This window comes from Diorhabda carinulata, chromosome 5, assembly GCF_026250575.1.
Source record: "Diorhabda carinulata isolate Delta chromosome 5, icDioCari1.1, whole genome shotgun sequence".
Classification (NCBI taxonomy): Eukaryota; Metazoa; Arthropoda; class Insecta; order Coleoptera; family Chrysomelidae; genus Diorhabda; species Diorhabda carinulata.
This window is the reverse complement of record NC_079464.1, coordinates 28058477-28078328: the sequence shown is the minus strand read 5'-3', so window position 1 is coordinate 28078328 and position 19852 is coordinate 28058477. Positions and strand designations below refer to the sequence as shown.

At 32.4% G+C, this 19852-nt stretch overlaps 1 protein-coding gene across 1 annotated transcript; it reads right to left on the bottom strand.

The window, feature by feature from the left end:
* Positions 1–2059: 2059 nt before the first annotated feature.
* On the bottom strand, positions 2060–5616 carry LOC130893830 (uncharacterized). The gene is made up of 3 exons (XM_057800240.1): positions 5456–5616; positions 2825–3396; positions 2060–2318 (listed from the first exon to the last, which is right to left on the bottom strand). Exons 1-3 carry the CDS (start codon positions 5511–5513, stop codon positions 2121–2123), a joined length of 828 nt encoding a protein of 275 aa, XP_057656223.1. The 5' UTR covers positions 5514–5616; the 3' UTR covers positions 2060–2120.
* Positions 5617–19852: the final 14236 nt, after the last annotated feature.

Below are 19852 nucleotides of genomic sequence, written 5' to 3'. Positions count from 1 at the left end.
AAGTGGTCTAACAACCTAAACTAAATGTCAGCTTTATTAGCTGCGGATTGATTGTAACACTTCTGTGAAACATAGTTTTTTGACTTTTGTGGTCAATTTACTGTTTTTATTTGTTCGTGACGTTTGAGAGGTTGGCAATCATGAACAGGGTTAGTTACGGTTAGTGGTATCCATGAAAAAATTACAAGAGCCTTCCGTGATGTCAAACAACGTCTTGCTTCATGTCAAGCGATTGATTTCAATATTCATTGTGAATAGATCTTCCAATATCAATTTCAGAAGACAGTGATGCGAGGAGCAATATATATTTCATAAATACGCACGGTATTCGTATCAAATTAAGAAATAAAAATTATGTATACTCCCCGTATAAAATTCGGTAAACATCTAACAAACCGTCAGTCCACGTAGACTCATCATCTCCACTGTTTAGCAAAGAAAATATCGAATCGTAAACATAAATGCATTTGTATTGGCTGAAGCCGTAGGTGTACACAATTTCTTTGATATATTCCAGCGATAAGCATTGGCGTGGCTTGGTGAGATTTATTTAATTCATAAATTTCTTTAAATAAATAGAAACGTGGCGTGCTACAGATCATGGGTGAATGAAGACAATGAAATTGCACAGTGTAGTGGGAATAAAGACAGGTATGAATTTTAGATATACAAACACAGCAAAATCTTTTAAATATATTCGAATGTTTAAAAGAGGAAAATTTCAGCAATTTGATAAAGGGGTTGCTGTGGATCATTCACAAAACTTAAAAACATGTGAAGAAACAAGAAACCGAATAAATGGATAGCAATAACCGAATCGTCAAGGATAGTTCGATAGCGACAAGTTTATTTTCGTTAAATTAAAGATTACGGAAGTTCTAGAGACGAATTGGGTACAAAAAGGGCTCAGTTCACGTCTGGTACCCTGTTTAAACCAAACTCCCTTATAGGCAGGTACATTTTACTCGTCTATTCACGTTTTATAATTTAATATTCAGTTGTACCAAGTTAACGAAGTATAATAATGATTTTTTTCCAAGTTCCAAGTAGTACTAAATAGCGGCGTATAATGCCGTCTAATTTATAATGATTCGATCGCCTTTTAACGAATACTTTCTCGCATAAAATAATAAATTTATAAAATGAGGTATCTACGCCTATGGTAGATCAAACAATAAGGTCGGAAAATGTTTTTATAATCTGTAATTGATATTGGAAATACTATAAGTGGATAAAAAAGAAAAAAATTTATTTTGATACAATTCACAAACGTCGTTACTCACAGTTTTATAAGAAATGAACGCTAGCGTCGCGTCGCTTGACTTTGCCGTCGTCAGAATACCGATAAGTGAAATAAATTTAAAAGTTTTGTCGGCGAAATGGTTAAAATGGAGTCGCGATAACGGATTTAATGAACCCTATCGTCTATGAGGCCAAAGAATGGCTGAATGACTGTATAACAGACTAACAAAGGTTCTAATTTATGGAAACCGTGCTGATTGTTGCATGCGACCGGTGCACTTGAATGTCAAGATGTCATTCTTCTTCTTCTTCGTTTTGTTTAACCAGATTCATGGTGAAACATAGTTAGTAGTGATATACATAGTGGACAACAAAAAATGGTTCAAATATTTAGAAGTAATAATTATATTTTAAAGAAACATGTCGCATTTTGTTTTAAGAGAGACATTATAACGATACATATGCTATTTTAGTTTAGTAGCCTCCTAACTATCACTTCTCCTTATTAGGTAGACATTTATGAAAATTGTATAATTAAAATAATGCTTTAAAAATTATTTATAATGCAATTATTCGGTGAAAACACGATCAATTTCAATGTAATTCGCTTACGCAATAAGACACCGACTCCAATGATTTTTCCAGAAGCTGCAACAAGACTGGAACCTTCATCAAAGTTGTTTGGATGTCTCCAATCGATTCAAAATGCGTTTTCTTACAACCTTTTCATTACTTTTGAAAGGGTTTATGCTATTGCGGAACCAGGATATTATACTCTGAAGATATGTTGTAGGGAAAATATAAAAAAACAAAAATATATGTTAATACGGAATATAATAGTTAGTTTATTCAATTGTATATACATATTGTAATAACATTCAAGAACTGCAAACGCTGTCGTCTGTTGAACAACTTGATGTTTTTGCGTCAAAATAGGAACCTGTCGCACACGAGCCTATTAACATTACTTGGCCGTTATTGCACATAATGTAGTTGCTGCATGAGGTTGGATCAGCGGTTATGAATCTTTCAGTACTTCGTGCAGCACAAATTTGCTCAGCAATGTCGATGGGATCCTAGGAACAAACGATGAAGTCAAACCAATTCAAATTTTCACGGGAACTAAATCAACAAATCCTTGTTGCAATAATAAAAATATGGTACATGTAACTTATTGGAAACAATTAAAAATAATGAAAAGAGGACGAAAATTCTGAACTAATTGCCTTCGAAGTCCCGCAGTTGCTTAGAAATGCACTCATCTGTTTTCTCGTCGCTTTTTGTGTCCCCGCTTATCTCGACATATGAGGGTACTGTTTAAAATATGCAACATAGGTAAAATTCATTCATTATATTTTTTTAATCAGAACCTCATAATACAGGAACCATTGTTCTTTATACATTGCATTTTTAGTACTGGGATAAAACAAGTTGATAAGAGTAGGGGCGAGAGAACCCAGCTAAACACCAAGAGAATAATCCAACCCATAACCATCCGTGAGAAGAGTACATATCTAAACATATCCTTTAATAATGCTAGATTTAAAATTCAACTCCTAATTCAAATGAGTTTCATACTAACCTCAGTGGTTGTTTCAGCAGCTTCAGTTGTAGTTTCGGCAGCTTCAGTTGTAGTTTCGGCAGCTTCAGTCGTGATTTCCGAAGCTTCAGTGGTTGTTGTAGCAGCTTCGGTGGTGGTTTCGGCAGCTTCAGTAGTTGTTTCAGCAGCTTCGGTTGTAGTTTCAGCTGCTTCAGTTGTAGTTTCGGCAGCTTCAGTAGTTGTTTCAGCAGCTTCGGTTGTAGTTTCAGCAGCTTCGGTGGTTGTTTCAGCAGCTTTGGTTGTTGTTTCGGCGGCTTCGGTTGTAGTTTCAGCAGCTTCTGTTGTAGTTTCAGCAGCTTCGGTGGTTGTTTCAGCAGCTTTGGTTGTTGTTTCGGCGGCTTCGGTGGTGGTTTCTTCTTCTGCATCATCTGATGCAGCTGTTGTTACATAACGTTGACATAGCTCTTCGCTATAATGATTACATGTTAGAATAGACTGATCCCAAGCGGTTCCAGGAGCGCAACTCATTTCCACTGCTCCAGATGGAGCACATTGGTAAAACTTGGTACAGTCAGATAAATGAGGAAAATAAGCGCCTAGTGGGCATGGGGATGCTGAAAATTGATACAACAATATTAAAAAAATAAGTAACTTTCTATTAAATAAGTATTGATTTGAATAAATTAATATGCTCCAAAATAAGAGGATTAAAAAACCATAGAAATTGTTTAGCGCACTTTAATTGGATATCGAGACTTTCTCAAAATAGTTACTTATGATCATAATGATCATAAGCATATGGAAATATATAATTAAGGATAAAAAAGCAACTAGTAAAGTTGACGATGGAAACTATGAATTTGGAGGCGATTGTAGATAAGTTTTCTTAATATGAGAAGTGAAATTAAGACTGTTAACCTGAGTTTGAGAAAGTTTAAAGGAAAAAGTTGGATTATTCTGATTAGATCAAATATATGGATTAAATTGGTCAAGAATTGAGAGACTCTCATTGTACTATATTATAATTGAGAAAGTTGAAAGCATCACTGATGTAATTGAAAGTACATGTTGGATTATAAATCAAAAACCATAACCATTAAGTCATTTCAAAACCACCAAAAGAAAAAATGTGACTACCAAGACGTCCATTTTAGAATTGAAATTTTGTCATTGATATTTTCAATTTTGTCCGGTTAAATTATGAATAATAATTCTCACAAGAGCCCAATATAGTCAAAATAAGCATTTTAATTTTTTTTTAATTAATCTCGTAAACGATAAGTTTTAGCAATATAGTGCATAACAAAATTATATATTATGTTCACAAAAATGTACATTTTCTTTTCAAATAGCTATTCCCAAGATATTACCATTTTAATAGTTAACATAAACTTAGAAGGAATTGAAATTGAACAACTCAAAGCAGCTAGTACAATAATTATTGTTGATGCCCCAAAACCTGCGACGCCTCAACAGCAAACAGAAATGGACTCTCCAAAAGTTCATCTGCTTATACAAAATATTAAAGTCAGTATTAAAATCATTTGACTTTTCTTCTTAAACGATAATCGTAAAAAAATTGATATTTCCTGGCTGTTTCTGGAGCCCTAAAAAAGGTTGTCTCTCACCAAAATCGGCTTCAGCTATCATGTTCAGACATGGTTGGGCAATAACTAAATCCAGTACACCTGGGATCGGAATTGGCCTACAATAATTTCAAATCTGATTCGAACTATTCTTCCATCAGGTACAGAAAAATTCCTAAACTCTATTTAGCTGTATGAGAACCCATCTAGGAGTCCCCAGACTTGAACGACGGGGCTTAGCTTGGACCAAGGATGGAAAACCCGGCGAGGGGCAATGTTTTCATCCCAACAAGTCTGGGCCAAAAACGGCTTCCAAGCTGGGGCCAAATATGCACATACTTGGCTCAAGTCAGGGCCTATACTGGGCCCATCGAAAAATCCTATATGGGAGTAGGGTTACCGTGAGTATTGAATACCAATACAATTTTTAACTGGATCCTATACACATTCGATAATTTGTGTAAATTCATTTTCAATTGAACAATTAGAGGAAGAAAAAGAAATCGAAAAAGACATAATTGTTGAAGTTGAATTCGAAGAGTATAAATTAACATAAGTTAGAACTGCACCTCTATCATTATAAATTAAATATCATATTTTCCCATGAAATTCCTCCCTAACAAATCGTGGAAAATGCTTACGGAGAAAAGCACTACATGGGTGGAATGGAAGTGTGTGCTTAAGTTTTACAACGGCTATATCTTCGTAACGGTAATTGTTATGAAGTAAACATTTTTCTTGATACTTTTATGTCCTAAAATTTTGGTATATTTTCAATTATATTTAAAATAAAACTAATCTTTTCCAAAAAAAATTGAATATATTTGAAAATTTTGACTTGTTTGACAGTGAATAACTTTTATGTTTACAAAAAATGACCTCTGTCGGAATTTATTTTGACTGGACCATTAGAAAAATGACACTATCACAATATATTGGCTTTCTAGACTTGCAACCGTTATCCTATGACAAAAAGCAACTAAAGTAATTGAGGAAGAAGAATTATAAGATCATTTTCTATCAAAAGTAACTGCTACGACTCAAATATGTACAATTTAAATTCAGTAAGTAAGAAAGTATGACTTACGGTAAGAGTTAACACTCACAAAAAACGCGAGACACAATACGTTAACAAGCTTCAGCATTTTTAACTTATTTTAAAAGTATCTCTCTATTCATGTGAAGATGTTTTGAATGATTTGGAGAAAATTCATTCTTTTATACTTCATTCCTATTTATTGAGAGATCATAAATTTTCTGTATTATAAATGATATATTTTATCAATTATTATTCGATTCTTAATAATAAAACTTATTGAGGATTAATTGATTAGCAGTAAACTATGACACATATGAAACAATATATTCTCCAATTAACGTATTGGTGAAATTAAAGTTCAAAAAAATCTAAAACACTCTACATATCATAATAAATTGTGTACCTAGTAGTAATGTTTAGACTTCTTCATCATAAGTTGACGATTATGACATAATTGCCTATAAAAGGGACTTGTCAAAAACTAAAAACGTACTTTGCAGTGAGAACAAATATAATCTGTACGTTTTTATTGATTTTCTTAATGAATCGTCTCTATTTCGAATTCAAGTTAATTCTTCTTCTCTACAATGTACCTATCGTTTTACAAACTCATTGACATTTTTCGAAAAACATAAAAAGTTGTACTGATGTTGTTAGTTTTCAATTCAGGCATACATTATCGATAATAGCTGACACTGAGAAAAAAATATTTCTGTTTCACTCTTTTTGTAATATCTCTAATGTTTTTTCTTTATTTTTGAGTTTTATTAGTGTTACTAACTTTACTTTAGACTGACCGTCTATATCATCACAATCTTGAACAATTTGCTACAAATTTTCATTGTTTAGATTAACATTCTGTGCTTTTTTATTATTAATATTTCTATATTTTGGTTAATCTGTTATTAATCATTATTACCTGGTTTTGTGAGGAATGATGTTTTCGTTATTCCAGTTAATTTAATTCCAATCTATATTTTGTAATATTTTCCTTGTAGTATTGCTTTTTTATCGACATCTGTATATGGTCTGAATTTTCGAGATTATGTACCGTGTAAATTTTCGTTATAAAATTGAATTATATCAATTGTCCAGAATAAACTGTACCGCTGAAATCAATTTAAACTTTGATATACTGTTTCCATTAACAACAGGTGGTCTATGATCTTGATATATTTTTATACCACCGGTCCAAAGTTTTTGCCCACCCTATAGTTTGTATAACACACAAACAATACGACCGATTTTATTGATGAGCAAAAACAAGACCAATATCGGCTTAGTCTTGGTCTTGGTCTTGGTCTTGGTCTTGGTCTTGGTCTTGCATGCGTGGTCTTGGAGCCTCATATGTGGTCTCGGTCTTGCATAGTCCAGTTTTGGTCTTTCTGCAAGAGGTCTTGCATTTTATAATTCATCCTAAAGAGTATAAGTATACAAAAACATCTTATAAAAGCAGTTTGAAATATATCAAAATCTAAGAACGACAATATATTATCTGCACCAATGGTATGTGGAAAGTGTATTTTTAGAATGATAGGTAACTACTTTTTTTAAAATCAAAATTACTTTGGAATGAAATTAAAACCACTTTCATTAATGGTCGGATCTATAATAGAATTAGTTTCTGATTTATTATTAAAAATAATAAGTATTAATCATTTTTCAAAATATTAAGTTCAATGTCAACTAGTTAGCTATTTTGCTGTATGTAGGACAATATGATGAAATGAAATATTCAGGAGGTTTCGATTAGAAGTAAAATTGTAAAAAAATGACGCTTGTTTTTATCGTACTTTTGTCCTTCAAATATATACACTACGATACAAAAAATATAATTTGTATTTAGCATATTTTGATACCAATTTCAATAATTTTTTCATGACATATTAAAAAACCCTTTTATCGACATAACTAACTAATATTCTGCTACTAATTATGCAACAATAATTTTTTTATCAACCAAAAACCATGTTGTAAAATACATAAACTTGAAAAGTAGAAATATGAAAAATAAAAATATATGGGTGATTCCGTTCTAACTGTGATATTCAATGTCCTGTATTGTTTTTTTGTACTAGTCATTAATTAATAATCAATTAATAAAAATTTTGTATTAATTGAATAATTCTTAAGATATTTAAACATTATTTTTATACAATATAACTTGCCACTTAAAGAAAACTTATACTACATCACTTGAATGTCAGTACCGTGTCATGTCCATTCCTAGAATTTACCGATAAATTATTAATTTTTTTTGTCGTAACAAATGATTTAAACTAATTACCTTATAAATTCTAATGTTTATGATCAAACTGAGGAAAATTGATGCACTTGTTGTTTAATATCTTAAGTTACCATGTCAGTACCGTGTCATGTCCATTCCTAGAATTTACCGATAAATTATTAATTTTTTTTGTCGTAACAAATGATTTAAACTAATTACCTTATAAATTCTAATGTTTATGATCAAACTGAGGAAAATTGATGCACTTGTTGTTTAATATCTTAAGTTACCATGTCAGTACCGTGGATAAATGAGTCAGTACCGTGGAACTCAAAATCCGACATTTGTGTCTTGCTCGTGATACTTTGAAGTTGTAGTAAATTCCTCTTAGAGTTTTATTTTTACAGTAAAATAGATGAATAATATGCATAAAAAAGTTAGAAAAGTTGAATTTTAAAATCTTGAAATTTTGAATACAAAAAATCACAGTTAGAACGGAATCACCCATATATTGAAATAGAAGACGCTAATTTGATTTATGATAATAAAATAAAATTATCTCTTAACTATTCCCCATCAATCAATTCATTTTAAATGGGTTTACAACAAGATCCTCGTTTTAGCACGGTACACTTATTTTATTAGTTCGTGATATCACAAAAATCAAATTGCTTTCATGATATTTTGAGGTGAAAATACACATTTTGTAAGAATTAATTTGAAAAGGCATTGAATAAATGAAAAAAAGACTACAATACGATTATCTTCAGCAGTTGTTGCTTTTCGACGCTGTCCTCAACGTTTTCTATCGCCAAAGCTCCTGCTTATGTTTTCATGATGTACGTCGAGGTATTTTTAATTCCGCGGCAATGGTGCCTGTGCCTAAACTATTAAAAATCAGGTTTCATCCGAAGCTTCTTGATTTTACCCATTTTAAAACTTGGTAAAAAAAAATAAATCTAAGTGTATGTTTCATATGATTAAATATTTTTATGAAGGTACGCGCCCCGTGTCTCTATTATTCGAGGAAGTAATTGAGAAGGACTTTCCATAACTTCGCTATAATATTCTACTCGTCCCAGCTAGAGAAACTTTGGAGGTACTTTATCGATTTAAACGCCCGCGTTTATGAAGTTTTTTCTTTAAAAGCCATCACTCGTTTATTGTTATCATAATAGCCAAAGATTCACTACTTATTTTAATCGAATATCTACTTGGCATCCACAAACTTTAAAATAAACAGATTGAAGATATTTTTGAGCAGTTTTAATCACCTACTTGATTTAGAGAACTAACAAAGATCTTGTTGGAATTTTGCAAACACCCTGAAAGTGAAAAATAAGTTTTTTAACAAATTGGTCATTAATTTCTAATAAAATTATCACAAAAAATTCATTTCGAATACCCATGAATCATCCCCATGTCACATTTTCTCTTACATCAACTTCATTATTTCCTTAGTATACACAAATGTACTCAAAATTATTAGAAAACTTTCTCAACATCTCCTGTGGTGTTAAATATATAAATATTTGCATTTTATTTGATCTAGAAATGATATTAGTCCCTCGACGACCAATTTACTTCATAATTTCCTACCAACAAGAAATTTAATAAGTCAATTCAGTAAAGTCGGTCGGAAAAGGAAGAGCTCCCATGTAACATCCACCCCTTTTCCTTGGCAAGCGGAGAAATTTCGTCTTCTCATAATCTAATATGTCCCTTACCCCTCATGTAAGCACATAAATAACGTTGTCTAAACGTTATTTTTGGTAGAGCTAACGACATTCCTTTCATTGCTCCGTTATCAAATACCAAAAGACGAATTTGAGAACAGGGCTTCTAAAAGGGGTGCTGCAAATAGTCCGTCAGGATGCTTGGGTTTCTTTTTCATGATTCCAAAAGTTTTCAGTGTTAATATGTTCATTTGAATCTAAATATAAATTTCATAATCTTTAAACTTGAATAAAATGAAGTTTTAGATATCGAAATAGTTTATTGTCTCAATGGAATGATTGATTCCTTTGGGTACGGAATATTACATCCGTTAAATGTGACGCGCAACGAAAATAATCAATTTTTTATATTTTTAGAACTTAATCTGATCGATTGTAACTAATGGCTTAAGAGGGTCGTCGAAATCGTGACTTAAGAGCCCCTACAGCTAAAAATTGACACATGATCTCAGTGGTCAGTTCACCATTACGTGATATGACCTTACCCAATTTTTTTTGACAAGCATTACCTATGTAGCTGTTGAGTCCGATGACACAAAAATAAATCATCAGTTATCGTGAGCGACACAAAAGATATTGTTTCCTAAACTATTGCATTCGTTCTTGATAGGGCAATTAAGGCAATCGAAAAATAGGTGAAACGCGTGGAATTTTCCTAGACATGTTGTGACTGTGCACCAGAGGTACCAAAATTGACATTTATACTTATGTTTAATTATTGTTAAATGTTTAGAATTTATCATAGGTCAGATCTGGAGGATACAGTAAGTGCATTGGCCATTAATTGAAATTAAAAGTCGTTTTTATCGACAGCAAACAAATTATTAAAGGAAAGATTGTTTAAAGAAACGCTACAAGCTACGAAGATCAAATCGTCGAGTACCCACGTTGATCGTGTTAACAAGTACTTAGTACTTCATATTATTTGTCTATTCTAGTTCAATATAGTTCAGATAAACTAATGATTTTACACAATTCTCCGAACGAACTTTCTCCATGAAATGATTTTCCGGCCACCCTTAACTGACAAATACCTGACGCAGAAAATTCGAAATAACTTTGTTAATGTTCTAATAAAATACAATTGAACTAATTATCTCTGATATACCAGATACATTTTTTGGGAAATACCTGCTACCTGCTCAATGTTCCATACTTACACGAACCCAGGCGAGGCGTTTGGAATCGAGGAGTAATTCTCGACACAGCGAAGCGATCAGATCTCGAACGCCGACATCCCAGCGAAGTTTCCACAAACTTAGCTCGCGCGAAGTGGTTTCTACTCTTTCGTTGTAGATATTTTTGTGTGTATATAGTTTTTTTGATATATTATAGTAAATTTAAGTTATCGAATTTTGTTTATTGTGCTACCTCCTCACTACTTTTAACACTACAGCCCATAACTGTTCAACATGTTCAACTCATAACATGTTCAGCAAATTATACGAGAACATTGAACATTTTTGGGGGCGTAACGCGTATGTAACGCGAAGGGCTCAAATGAAGTGCAGTGAAAGTTCTCTTGATGGTTTCTCGTAAAAGGTAAACAACGATTATCGAAAATGACTAACGTTGTGAATTGTGCGGGTGCAGTGGTAAGACAACCAGTAAATAGCCTTGTTACGTTACGACTACCGGTATCCTTTTAAATTTTAAACCCACCGATCGTTGAGCTGTATAACAAACTCAAGAAAGAATTAATCTTTCGTTAGAGTCCGCAGCAAGAAAAAAACATTCTACAACTTTTGGAGGTCGAAATCATCGGCCATCCCAATTTTTGCGTGACTAACGTTCCCTCGGCGGCAGCGTATTCACTGAAGAAATTCAGCCGGTTACTCTTAACCATTCGAATGATCATAGCTACGTAGAAAAAACAACCACTCAACGAAGTCGCAGAATTAGTAGATTCGATCCAGTATATAGTTTTTTTGATATATTGATTGGGCTACCTCTCCACTACCCTAGACACTAAGACTAGCGCCCATAGTTTCGATTTTTTCATCAGTGCCCATAGTCATTTTCTCTTGTTTAAATCATGTTTTCAAAGTGAAAACCGTAAAATAAATTTTGAAACTTCACTCAACAGCATGGTATTATATGGTGACGTAAAGTTTATCAATCATCCATATTGAAAGAGGATAGTTTTCTCTAGATGTTTGGTCAATTAGCTAAGTCCTTCGGATTAGCTTTGGCTCTCTCTAAATCTCTAAACTTTATCAATTTTTTGATTTTTTAGATGTGAATCAATGTAAAAACATTGTTGTTGTCTGGTACGATGATTTCTTTTTCCAATCAAGATAAATTTCTAATTTTGATATAGTAGTTGGCTTATTTTTTGTGTCGATGACACGCTGCCACTGACGTTGCAATATCAGCACTTTGTTGTCAACAGGGATTCCTAGACTTAGGAATGCGGATATTGCGGAAGCGACTCCTGCTGAGACTCATACCTTCAGCACCCTTTTCAGGGTCGTATTACGAGCAAATCGCGTCAATAATCGTAGATATATTTTATATATATATAATATTCTATATATTATACACAAAATAGCGAATTATCTTAAATTTCTGGCCAGTAAGAATTTTTAATCGTTCTATTGATGCTTCCACTTCCTGAAGTAGTCCTGGAAGTATACGTAATTACATTCTGTCTTTGTCATCAAATCGGTATCCAGTGAATGGCACTTTTGATCTGGGAATCTCGCGAAGTTGAAGGCCTTTGGCAGGTAGATTTCATAACACGTGATTTCAGAAGACAAGGTAGTTGATAAGAAATTCATGCAAAATACTAATAACGCGGTTTTTGATGACTTGTTATCGTCACTGAACTATTGACTTCAATCGAAAACCTTCTCTCGAAAGAAAAATTGAAGAAAAAGACAACGATACCTTTAGGAAGCATGGGCAAACGCAATACGACATGCAAAATATTTCAAGGTACAACAATCAAAAGCTTCTACAACAGAGGTGTAATCTGGACTTCTAGTAGAACTTCTGCGCTATTTTTTTTCTAGTTACGTTAACAAGGCTTATGCTTCTTTTTCCTCGATGGAAATTATGTTTTTCATTTTATAAATGTTACACATAACCTCTCTTCAGAAGAGATTGGCATCTTACAAGCTCTTCTTCGCTCATTCAGGGCGACTTCTGAGCTCTCGATAGGGATGATGAAATTCGCCACACTTCGTTAATAGGGTGGAAACTATACTTTTGATTCTTCACTACGACATTTTGAAAAATGTATTACTCTCAATTGGTAAATATTCCATCCATAAGCAGTGCCCGTCGCCTAGATGTCCGCAACCTAAGTGCTTTGCTTAACAAGAACGACACAGAGGCAGTTTTCTTCAGAATGCGTTTCGTAATGTTTTAGATAATTCTATGTAGTGATGATTAAAACATGAATTGTATAAAAGGCTAATTATCTTTAGTATCCAGTTGAACTACGAACATTTACGAGTTCGTGAAGACTCACTGGAATTGCCTATTCAACTTAGAGATCGCTCAGAAATTTTATTGCCAAGATTATGTTACCAAATTCGATATTTTTAGGAAAAATATCATATAAAGTAACTACCAATAATTGGAATTTGTCCAAATGTTGATTCTTTACTTAGAAATATAGTTGGAAATTTTGACAAATTTTTATTTTGCAGTTATTTCTATCATTTCTATAATTCTATAGTGTGAGAAGATGAAAATATTGTTGAGAAGATTATTTTTGGAAGAGAAAAAAATTATTTATTAGTTAGTTATTTTCCCTTATGTTTATATTTTCATATCATTTCAGATTGTCCAAAGTAATTATATAAATTAAAAATACATCTTTTAGCCAAAATTTAATTTATTTCCTGAAAATTCTAGTACAATTTAGAACAAGTGATATTCTGTTATTAAATGGAAGGATCTATATATACATGTACTTCAAAGTCATTCGTAGTTCCCCAAAGGACCCCAACCGCAAAAACGTTAATCTCTCTTTCTCTCTTCCTCTCACTGCTAGGCGTTTATTTCTAGAGCAATCAGGAAAATGACAAAATGACGCTCAGATTAAGGGACGTCAACTCCCTTCAACTGACATTCTCGTCATCCATCTCCAGTAGGTCCTTCTCTCATATGCTTTTCTATTTATGTATGTACAGTGCGTCTCATACCTTATTACAAACTTTATTTTAAAAGAAGAAAAATTAGATTTAACTCCTATTTAAATAATTTACGATAAAACGAATGTAACACTATCTAATAAGCTAGTAAAAAGAATAATAATATATAATATTTAGTGTTGTGTGTCATTCTTCAATACTATTGGTCGTATTTAGTACCATCGGTCGGTCTGTTTGTTGGAATTCGATAATTACCAGCAAGCTGCACCATCTCGCGTCTACGGCGCCTGTGTCGACAGCTACGGAAAAACGACGTCAGTTCTAAACATCAGAAGAACAATAACATACCAAACGACTACTGAACTCAGCATATCCCGCAGCCGCAATAGGAAACTGTGAGAATACAATTCGTGACCTAGTTCGAAGAGGATTCAGCTATATGAAAAAGTGGTGTTAATCCGAATAAGACCTATCTAATTTCCTTTACTAGAAAGAAAAACTCAACCTCAAGCCGATCAAGCTAGACGGATGAGTCAATGATTGAAAATCAGAGGAGAAATATCTGGGACTCACACTTGATAGTAAACTTCTCTGGAACAAACACGAAAAGGAGATAATCACTAAAGCCACAAAAGACTTGATGGCGTGCAGAAACTCTCTGAAAGTCTGGCCAACACACCACTCTGTGATATCAGCTACAGACCAATGGATCAAGCATCGGAAATGAAGGTAGATAGGAGCAAAACCAATTATTAAGACAACCTAGAGGAGCTGAGACTCGTCTGGAAAACTATAACCAGATAATATCTGCTGAATGTAGTGGCCTGTCGCCGCAATAGACACCCAAAGGCACTATTTTTAGCAGATAATGCTGCGTGCAGATTTTGGTCCACATAGGACGAAACCTCTATCCATATTCTCTTGAAGTCTATGAAATGGAAGACGTAGATCTCTAGCAGTTACAGCCATTCTTTCCAAAAGAGTTGGATCAACAGATAAATATCTACATATTTGTCTCTAGTATCTCTATTTTTTACTATTCTCATCAATTGTGCAATCCACGAACCCTTTGGTTGGTAACACTTTTGCAAAAAAAAATTCAGCGGAAAGACAGATTTTTTCAGTATAAAGTATATTTTTGCATCCTCAAGATGTTTTAGGCATGATATACTATGATTTCGAGGTGGATTTAAGTGAACAGCAAAGTCTTGAATGGTTTAAATGCGCATGCATTTGGTGATGAAAGTCCCTAAGAGATCGGTTATCGCTTTGGGGATGAAGCACGTGCTGGTAGTTGTTTATATTTATGGTGAGAATTTTGCTTATGTTTGAAAAATAAATTTCCACGTAATCAAAATTTTCATAAGGCTTTATCAAATTTTTAAACAGTCTAATGAGGAATTATTATTTTTATATCCAATAAATACATTGTATAATCCCGAACGGAATATTTTTTTAAAAAATTTCAATCATCCACATATTTCCTTATCTAAAACAATATTAATTTTGGGATTATAACATTTACTAGGACAAAGGCTCTATAATAAATTACTCGTAAATTATTATTCATTCATTAGATCAAATTGTTTCATAATTCCTTTATTTTTTTCTAATTTTTATTAGTTTATGATTTGTACGTTTCAAATTTGGTATAAACAGTATTAACAATTGTTTGTCTGGAAGAATATAAAGTAACACTGTTTAATTCCTTTCATTTTTAAGAATTTGGAACACTTTAATCAATGAAAAAGTATATTTATTTGTGATGCACGTTTGAATAAATAAAGGGACCGTCTGTATACAGCTCTAGCGTTTTAGAATTTAGTCTCAGCTGGTGTGAATCGTTCTTCTCGTCTTCTAATTAGTGAGACGCACAAATGTCTCTGTCGTGGCTTAAACGATTTATTTTCATTTTCAAAAAGAACATCCAGGAAAAGCGGCTTGCTGGAGTCACGTTACTGTTGCCCGATACCGATGAGGATATTTCATAGGCGTCGTCTCTTTAATTTCAAATTTCCTTCAGTCATTCAAAATGTAAACATTTTAGTTCATTAATATTTTAAGGTATTCATAATACCAGTACACATTTTGACGTTTTATATAAGTATGCATAGAGTCCAATAGAGTAGAAAGTGCAAACAAAATAGGCTTGTTTCCACTAAGAATAAATCCGAAGGCTTTGAGTCCCTAACCATGATAATTATTACATAAAAAACAACTTTTCCACAAAAATAATGAAAGAGTTATGATATTTTTGGAAAATAAAATCGACAAAATGTTTAATCACGTGACATTAAACACAAATCAGAAAAGCGTGACGTCACACCTCGCGAATCGCCATATTGTATAAAGTGACCAGGTTATTTCGAGTTTTTAACAATTATTGTTAAATTAGGTATAATTTGCCATGGAATCAGGATGCAGTAATTTGCCAAAAATTGACGCCGTTATACAAATTTTTTGCATTGAACACCTACTTTAGTTCAACGGAAGTCCGCAGTGTTAAGACTTATATGTAAAAAACAAACAAGTTTTGTTTGATACTTACATCAAAATGATCTACACAGAAATAATTTGTGGAATTAGTTGATGAAGTAAAAGCATCTTGCCTCCTTGCCATTTTTAACCACTTTATTCGTATTTGTTTATTGTTTGGAACGTATATGAATAATTTGTCTGGCGTTTTTATCGTTGTACTTTCACATTGGGACGCTATACAGTATTTATAATACAAGGAATTCATTATTTATTTAAAAATACAATTGACTGTCATAAACTAACACAGAGCTGTTTCGCGAGGTGTGACGTCATTCAAGACGCCTTGACAGTCTTGGCCTTTTTCGCGGTCAATTTCAAATTTAATTCTAAAAACTCAAAATACTGACGTAAAAAACCTATTTTTCTTAAAATAATATATTATTGGGATAAAATAGATAGTTTTAAACTAATTTCCAAATTTTGTCAACTAGCCTATTCTGTTCGTTTTTGTTATACATATATATGGACAGTTTATATTATCAAATCAAAGAAGATCCTTCGTATATTCTTCATCATTTTCGATTTCCTTTTGTGAATCAAGATGAAGATTGGGTATTACATGTGCTTTTTAAAAGCTGCAGAATTGTTTTAATATCATGCTCAGCTGGAGATAACTTTCCATTTCGTTATGGAGAGAACCTTATAATCATGAGGATGATTTACTTTTTTGTCACAAACACAATGAAAAAAGAATATTCTTTATTCTTTCACATTCAATTTGTACCCATGATATTGAAAGTGATGATGAAGTTGAAACTATTTTTAGTGATTTGGACAACTTATCTCATTAAGAAAATACTCCACATTTGATTGATGAATCTGAATTAGATGATTTAATTGGAAATTTACAATTATGAAGATATAAGGCAGAACCAGAACATTATTCTACATTCTTTACAATGTTTTCCAAACATTACATAAGGAAATTTATTAGCCCATGGATCCGTGACATTATCTACCATTGAAAAAACTGTTTAAAAGTCATTGAACAAGGTGGTCAAAGAGTTTTTGGAAAAATTAGTAAATATGATCAAGATATTTTGGATGACCTGTTAAAAATTTTCCACATATAAAAGTGAAAACGTCATTGGAGCTTCATTTCCTGCACTTAGGAAAAACTTTTTGGCCACGCAACAAGAATAGTAATGCATTCCGGTATTTACAAACAATATTTCTAAATGCTACAAAAATAAGGTTGATTTTCTTAAAATTTTACTATAATGGTTTCTCTTATTGTAATAAAAGTTGACAAGTAATTTTTCACGATAAAGCAACAACAGTTTTTACCTTTCGGTCTCTGAAGACGATAATTTGGTTATCGAAACACGCGTCAGACAGTGTAATTGTGAATGTTAGTGTTTAGTTTACATTGTTCTTGAAACCATTTGTTAATTTCCAAAAATATCAGTTTTCATCGAAATAATACTATAATGTTTTTGTAGAATTATTATTAGTAAACTATGATTTGAATATATGAATCAATGAGGAAAAACATTGAGCTATGATCAACAAGAATTATTTAAATTCCTCTAAAAGTAACGACCGATTTTAAATTGATTACACGCATTTTCTGATAAAAAATATTGATTATTGATCTTCATTAATCCATATATAAATTAATATAAGTTAATCCAATCACGTGAGGAATTTTATTATTTATTTTTGATAATTCTAGACAAGATTATTTCGGAAACAAACTTAGCACTGTGTGTATATCAATTTTTTACTATTCATATCTATAAATTAGTATATTTGTTTTTATGTAAAAATTACGTGGGTCAACATCAAATTCGAGTTTGACTCTAAAGCATAAAATATCAATATTTCAGGTCTTTATTGGACCAAAAAATATAATTTAAAAAAACTAGAATACACGCTTTTTAAAGACATCAAACTAAAAAGTTAAACATAAACTTAAAATGATAATGAATGAAAAATACGAGTAATATAGTGAAAAAAGCGTGTGGCGATTTGTTCAATATTTCGTACTCTCTATTCATATGCCATAAAACGTATTTTTTTTTCAAAATATAAATATTTAATTGATACCACCCTCGTATGATGACCTCGCTGTATATATACCTTAAACTTGTCGCAACTTGTATCGATCCGTAACGGTTTAATTGGTAAGGTTGTTGAAGTGCTTAATTTCCAACACGGAGATCCGAGGTTCGAATCTTGTCGAACGATTTTTTTATCAGATAAACCACTTGCTTTAAGTCCAAAGAAGAGATACAAACAAACAAGGTCACAAACAAATCCACTTACAGATGAAGCTAATATTGACAATTTTAAACTCTATAGGTCATGTCATTTTTTTCAGCTAGTTCTTCGTAGTAGTAGTCAGATTTGTTATTTTCTAGAAATTCAATAACCATTGGATCAAAATTTATCGCTAACTAAAAAATTGAGAATAATTTTTAATATAAGAATAAGTGTTAAAAAAAGTTAGTGAAATGGCTGTGTCATTAAATGTGTCACTTTTAATAGCAATTGTACAAAAAATGATTAACAAGAAGGTCGACGTCACTTTTCTAAAAACGAGGGGTGGGGTGCTTTCTAACACTTTCTACATCATAAAATTCTCTCAAACCTTGTCTATCATCAGATTGAATCCTGCGACCATTCGACACTTTCCAGAAAAGACCTAACCTCTTCGCTTCCGAAGCTAGCACTGTCAATTCCTTTCCATAGAATTCTAAGAAGTATTGTCTGCCATAGACTAAATAAAAGTACCTATTAACATAACATTCCATCGCAATTTCGACGTTTGACGTCAAACATGAATCAATAAAGACTTTTGTGTATATGAACGCCAACGAAACTTTGTATAATTGACAGCTATTTGACACTTACTGAGAAATTGTGATGGTATACATTGAAGTATTATTCTATGTTTTATAAAAAGAGGAGAAAATTCAATCCTTAAATTAATAGAATCACTAGGTTTCTCAGACAGACTTCTTATGTTAAGAGTTGTGCCCGCCGAACATCATTTCAATTCGTATTAACGCCCTTTAACCATTCTCAAGTCACTTTTTGAAAACGGCTTTCAGTTTTGACATTATTCGGTTTTAAATCAAGTCACCTAGTAAACAATTTTTCGAAATATCAACAGTATATATTACTAAATTTCTAGTTAAAAAATATTCAAAAAATGAGTACATCACCAATGCCGGGTTATCCGGGTTTCTCTATACCTTGTTGTGCTCCTATATTACCACCAATGGTACCTCAAGTAAACGTTCCATGTGTGTATCCATATATAACTATGTCCGGTGCTTGTCAATGCCCAAAACGACGATAAAAATACCATAATGTAAGTACAACCATTAATTATATTTTTCTATTACTTTGTACCAGGACTGTTACCCCCATTGCCACCATTTTTTCCAGTCCCTTTCTACATTCCTCAACTCTTACAATGTCTTTCCTGATTTTGTTCTCATTTTCTTTGTTTGATCTATCTATTTCTTTTTTGATTTCTCCACCTGAAGAATATGGTGCGAATAAAAATCACATCAAATCACTGTTTGTCATTTTTGTATAGGTCATTCCGTATAATAACAATTCCATCTATTAGACGGTGTTCATAATCATATTCTTAGACCATATACTTACATTAACTGTGTTACTTTGGCCGAGAAAGTGCAAAAATTAACTAGTTTTGATAATTGAAATGCAAAAAGAATGAAAATTGGTTAGTGGGCATTGTTTTTTCAAAAATGGAAATCCAGGTGTTAAAAAAGCATATCTAATTTTCTCAGTGGTTGATTTAAGACCTAACAGATATTTTACGACTTTCCTTTTGCCGGAGAAAATAAGAAAAGTAGCATTCTAT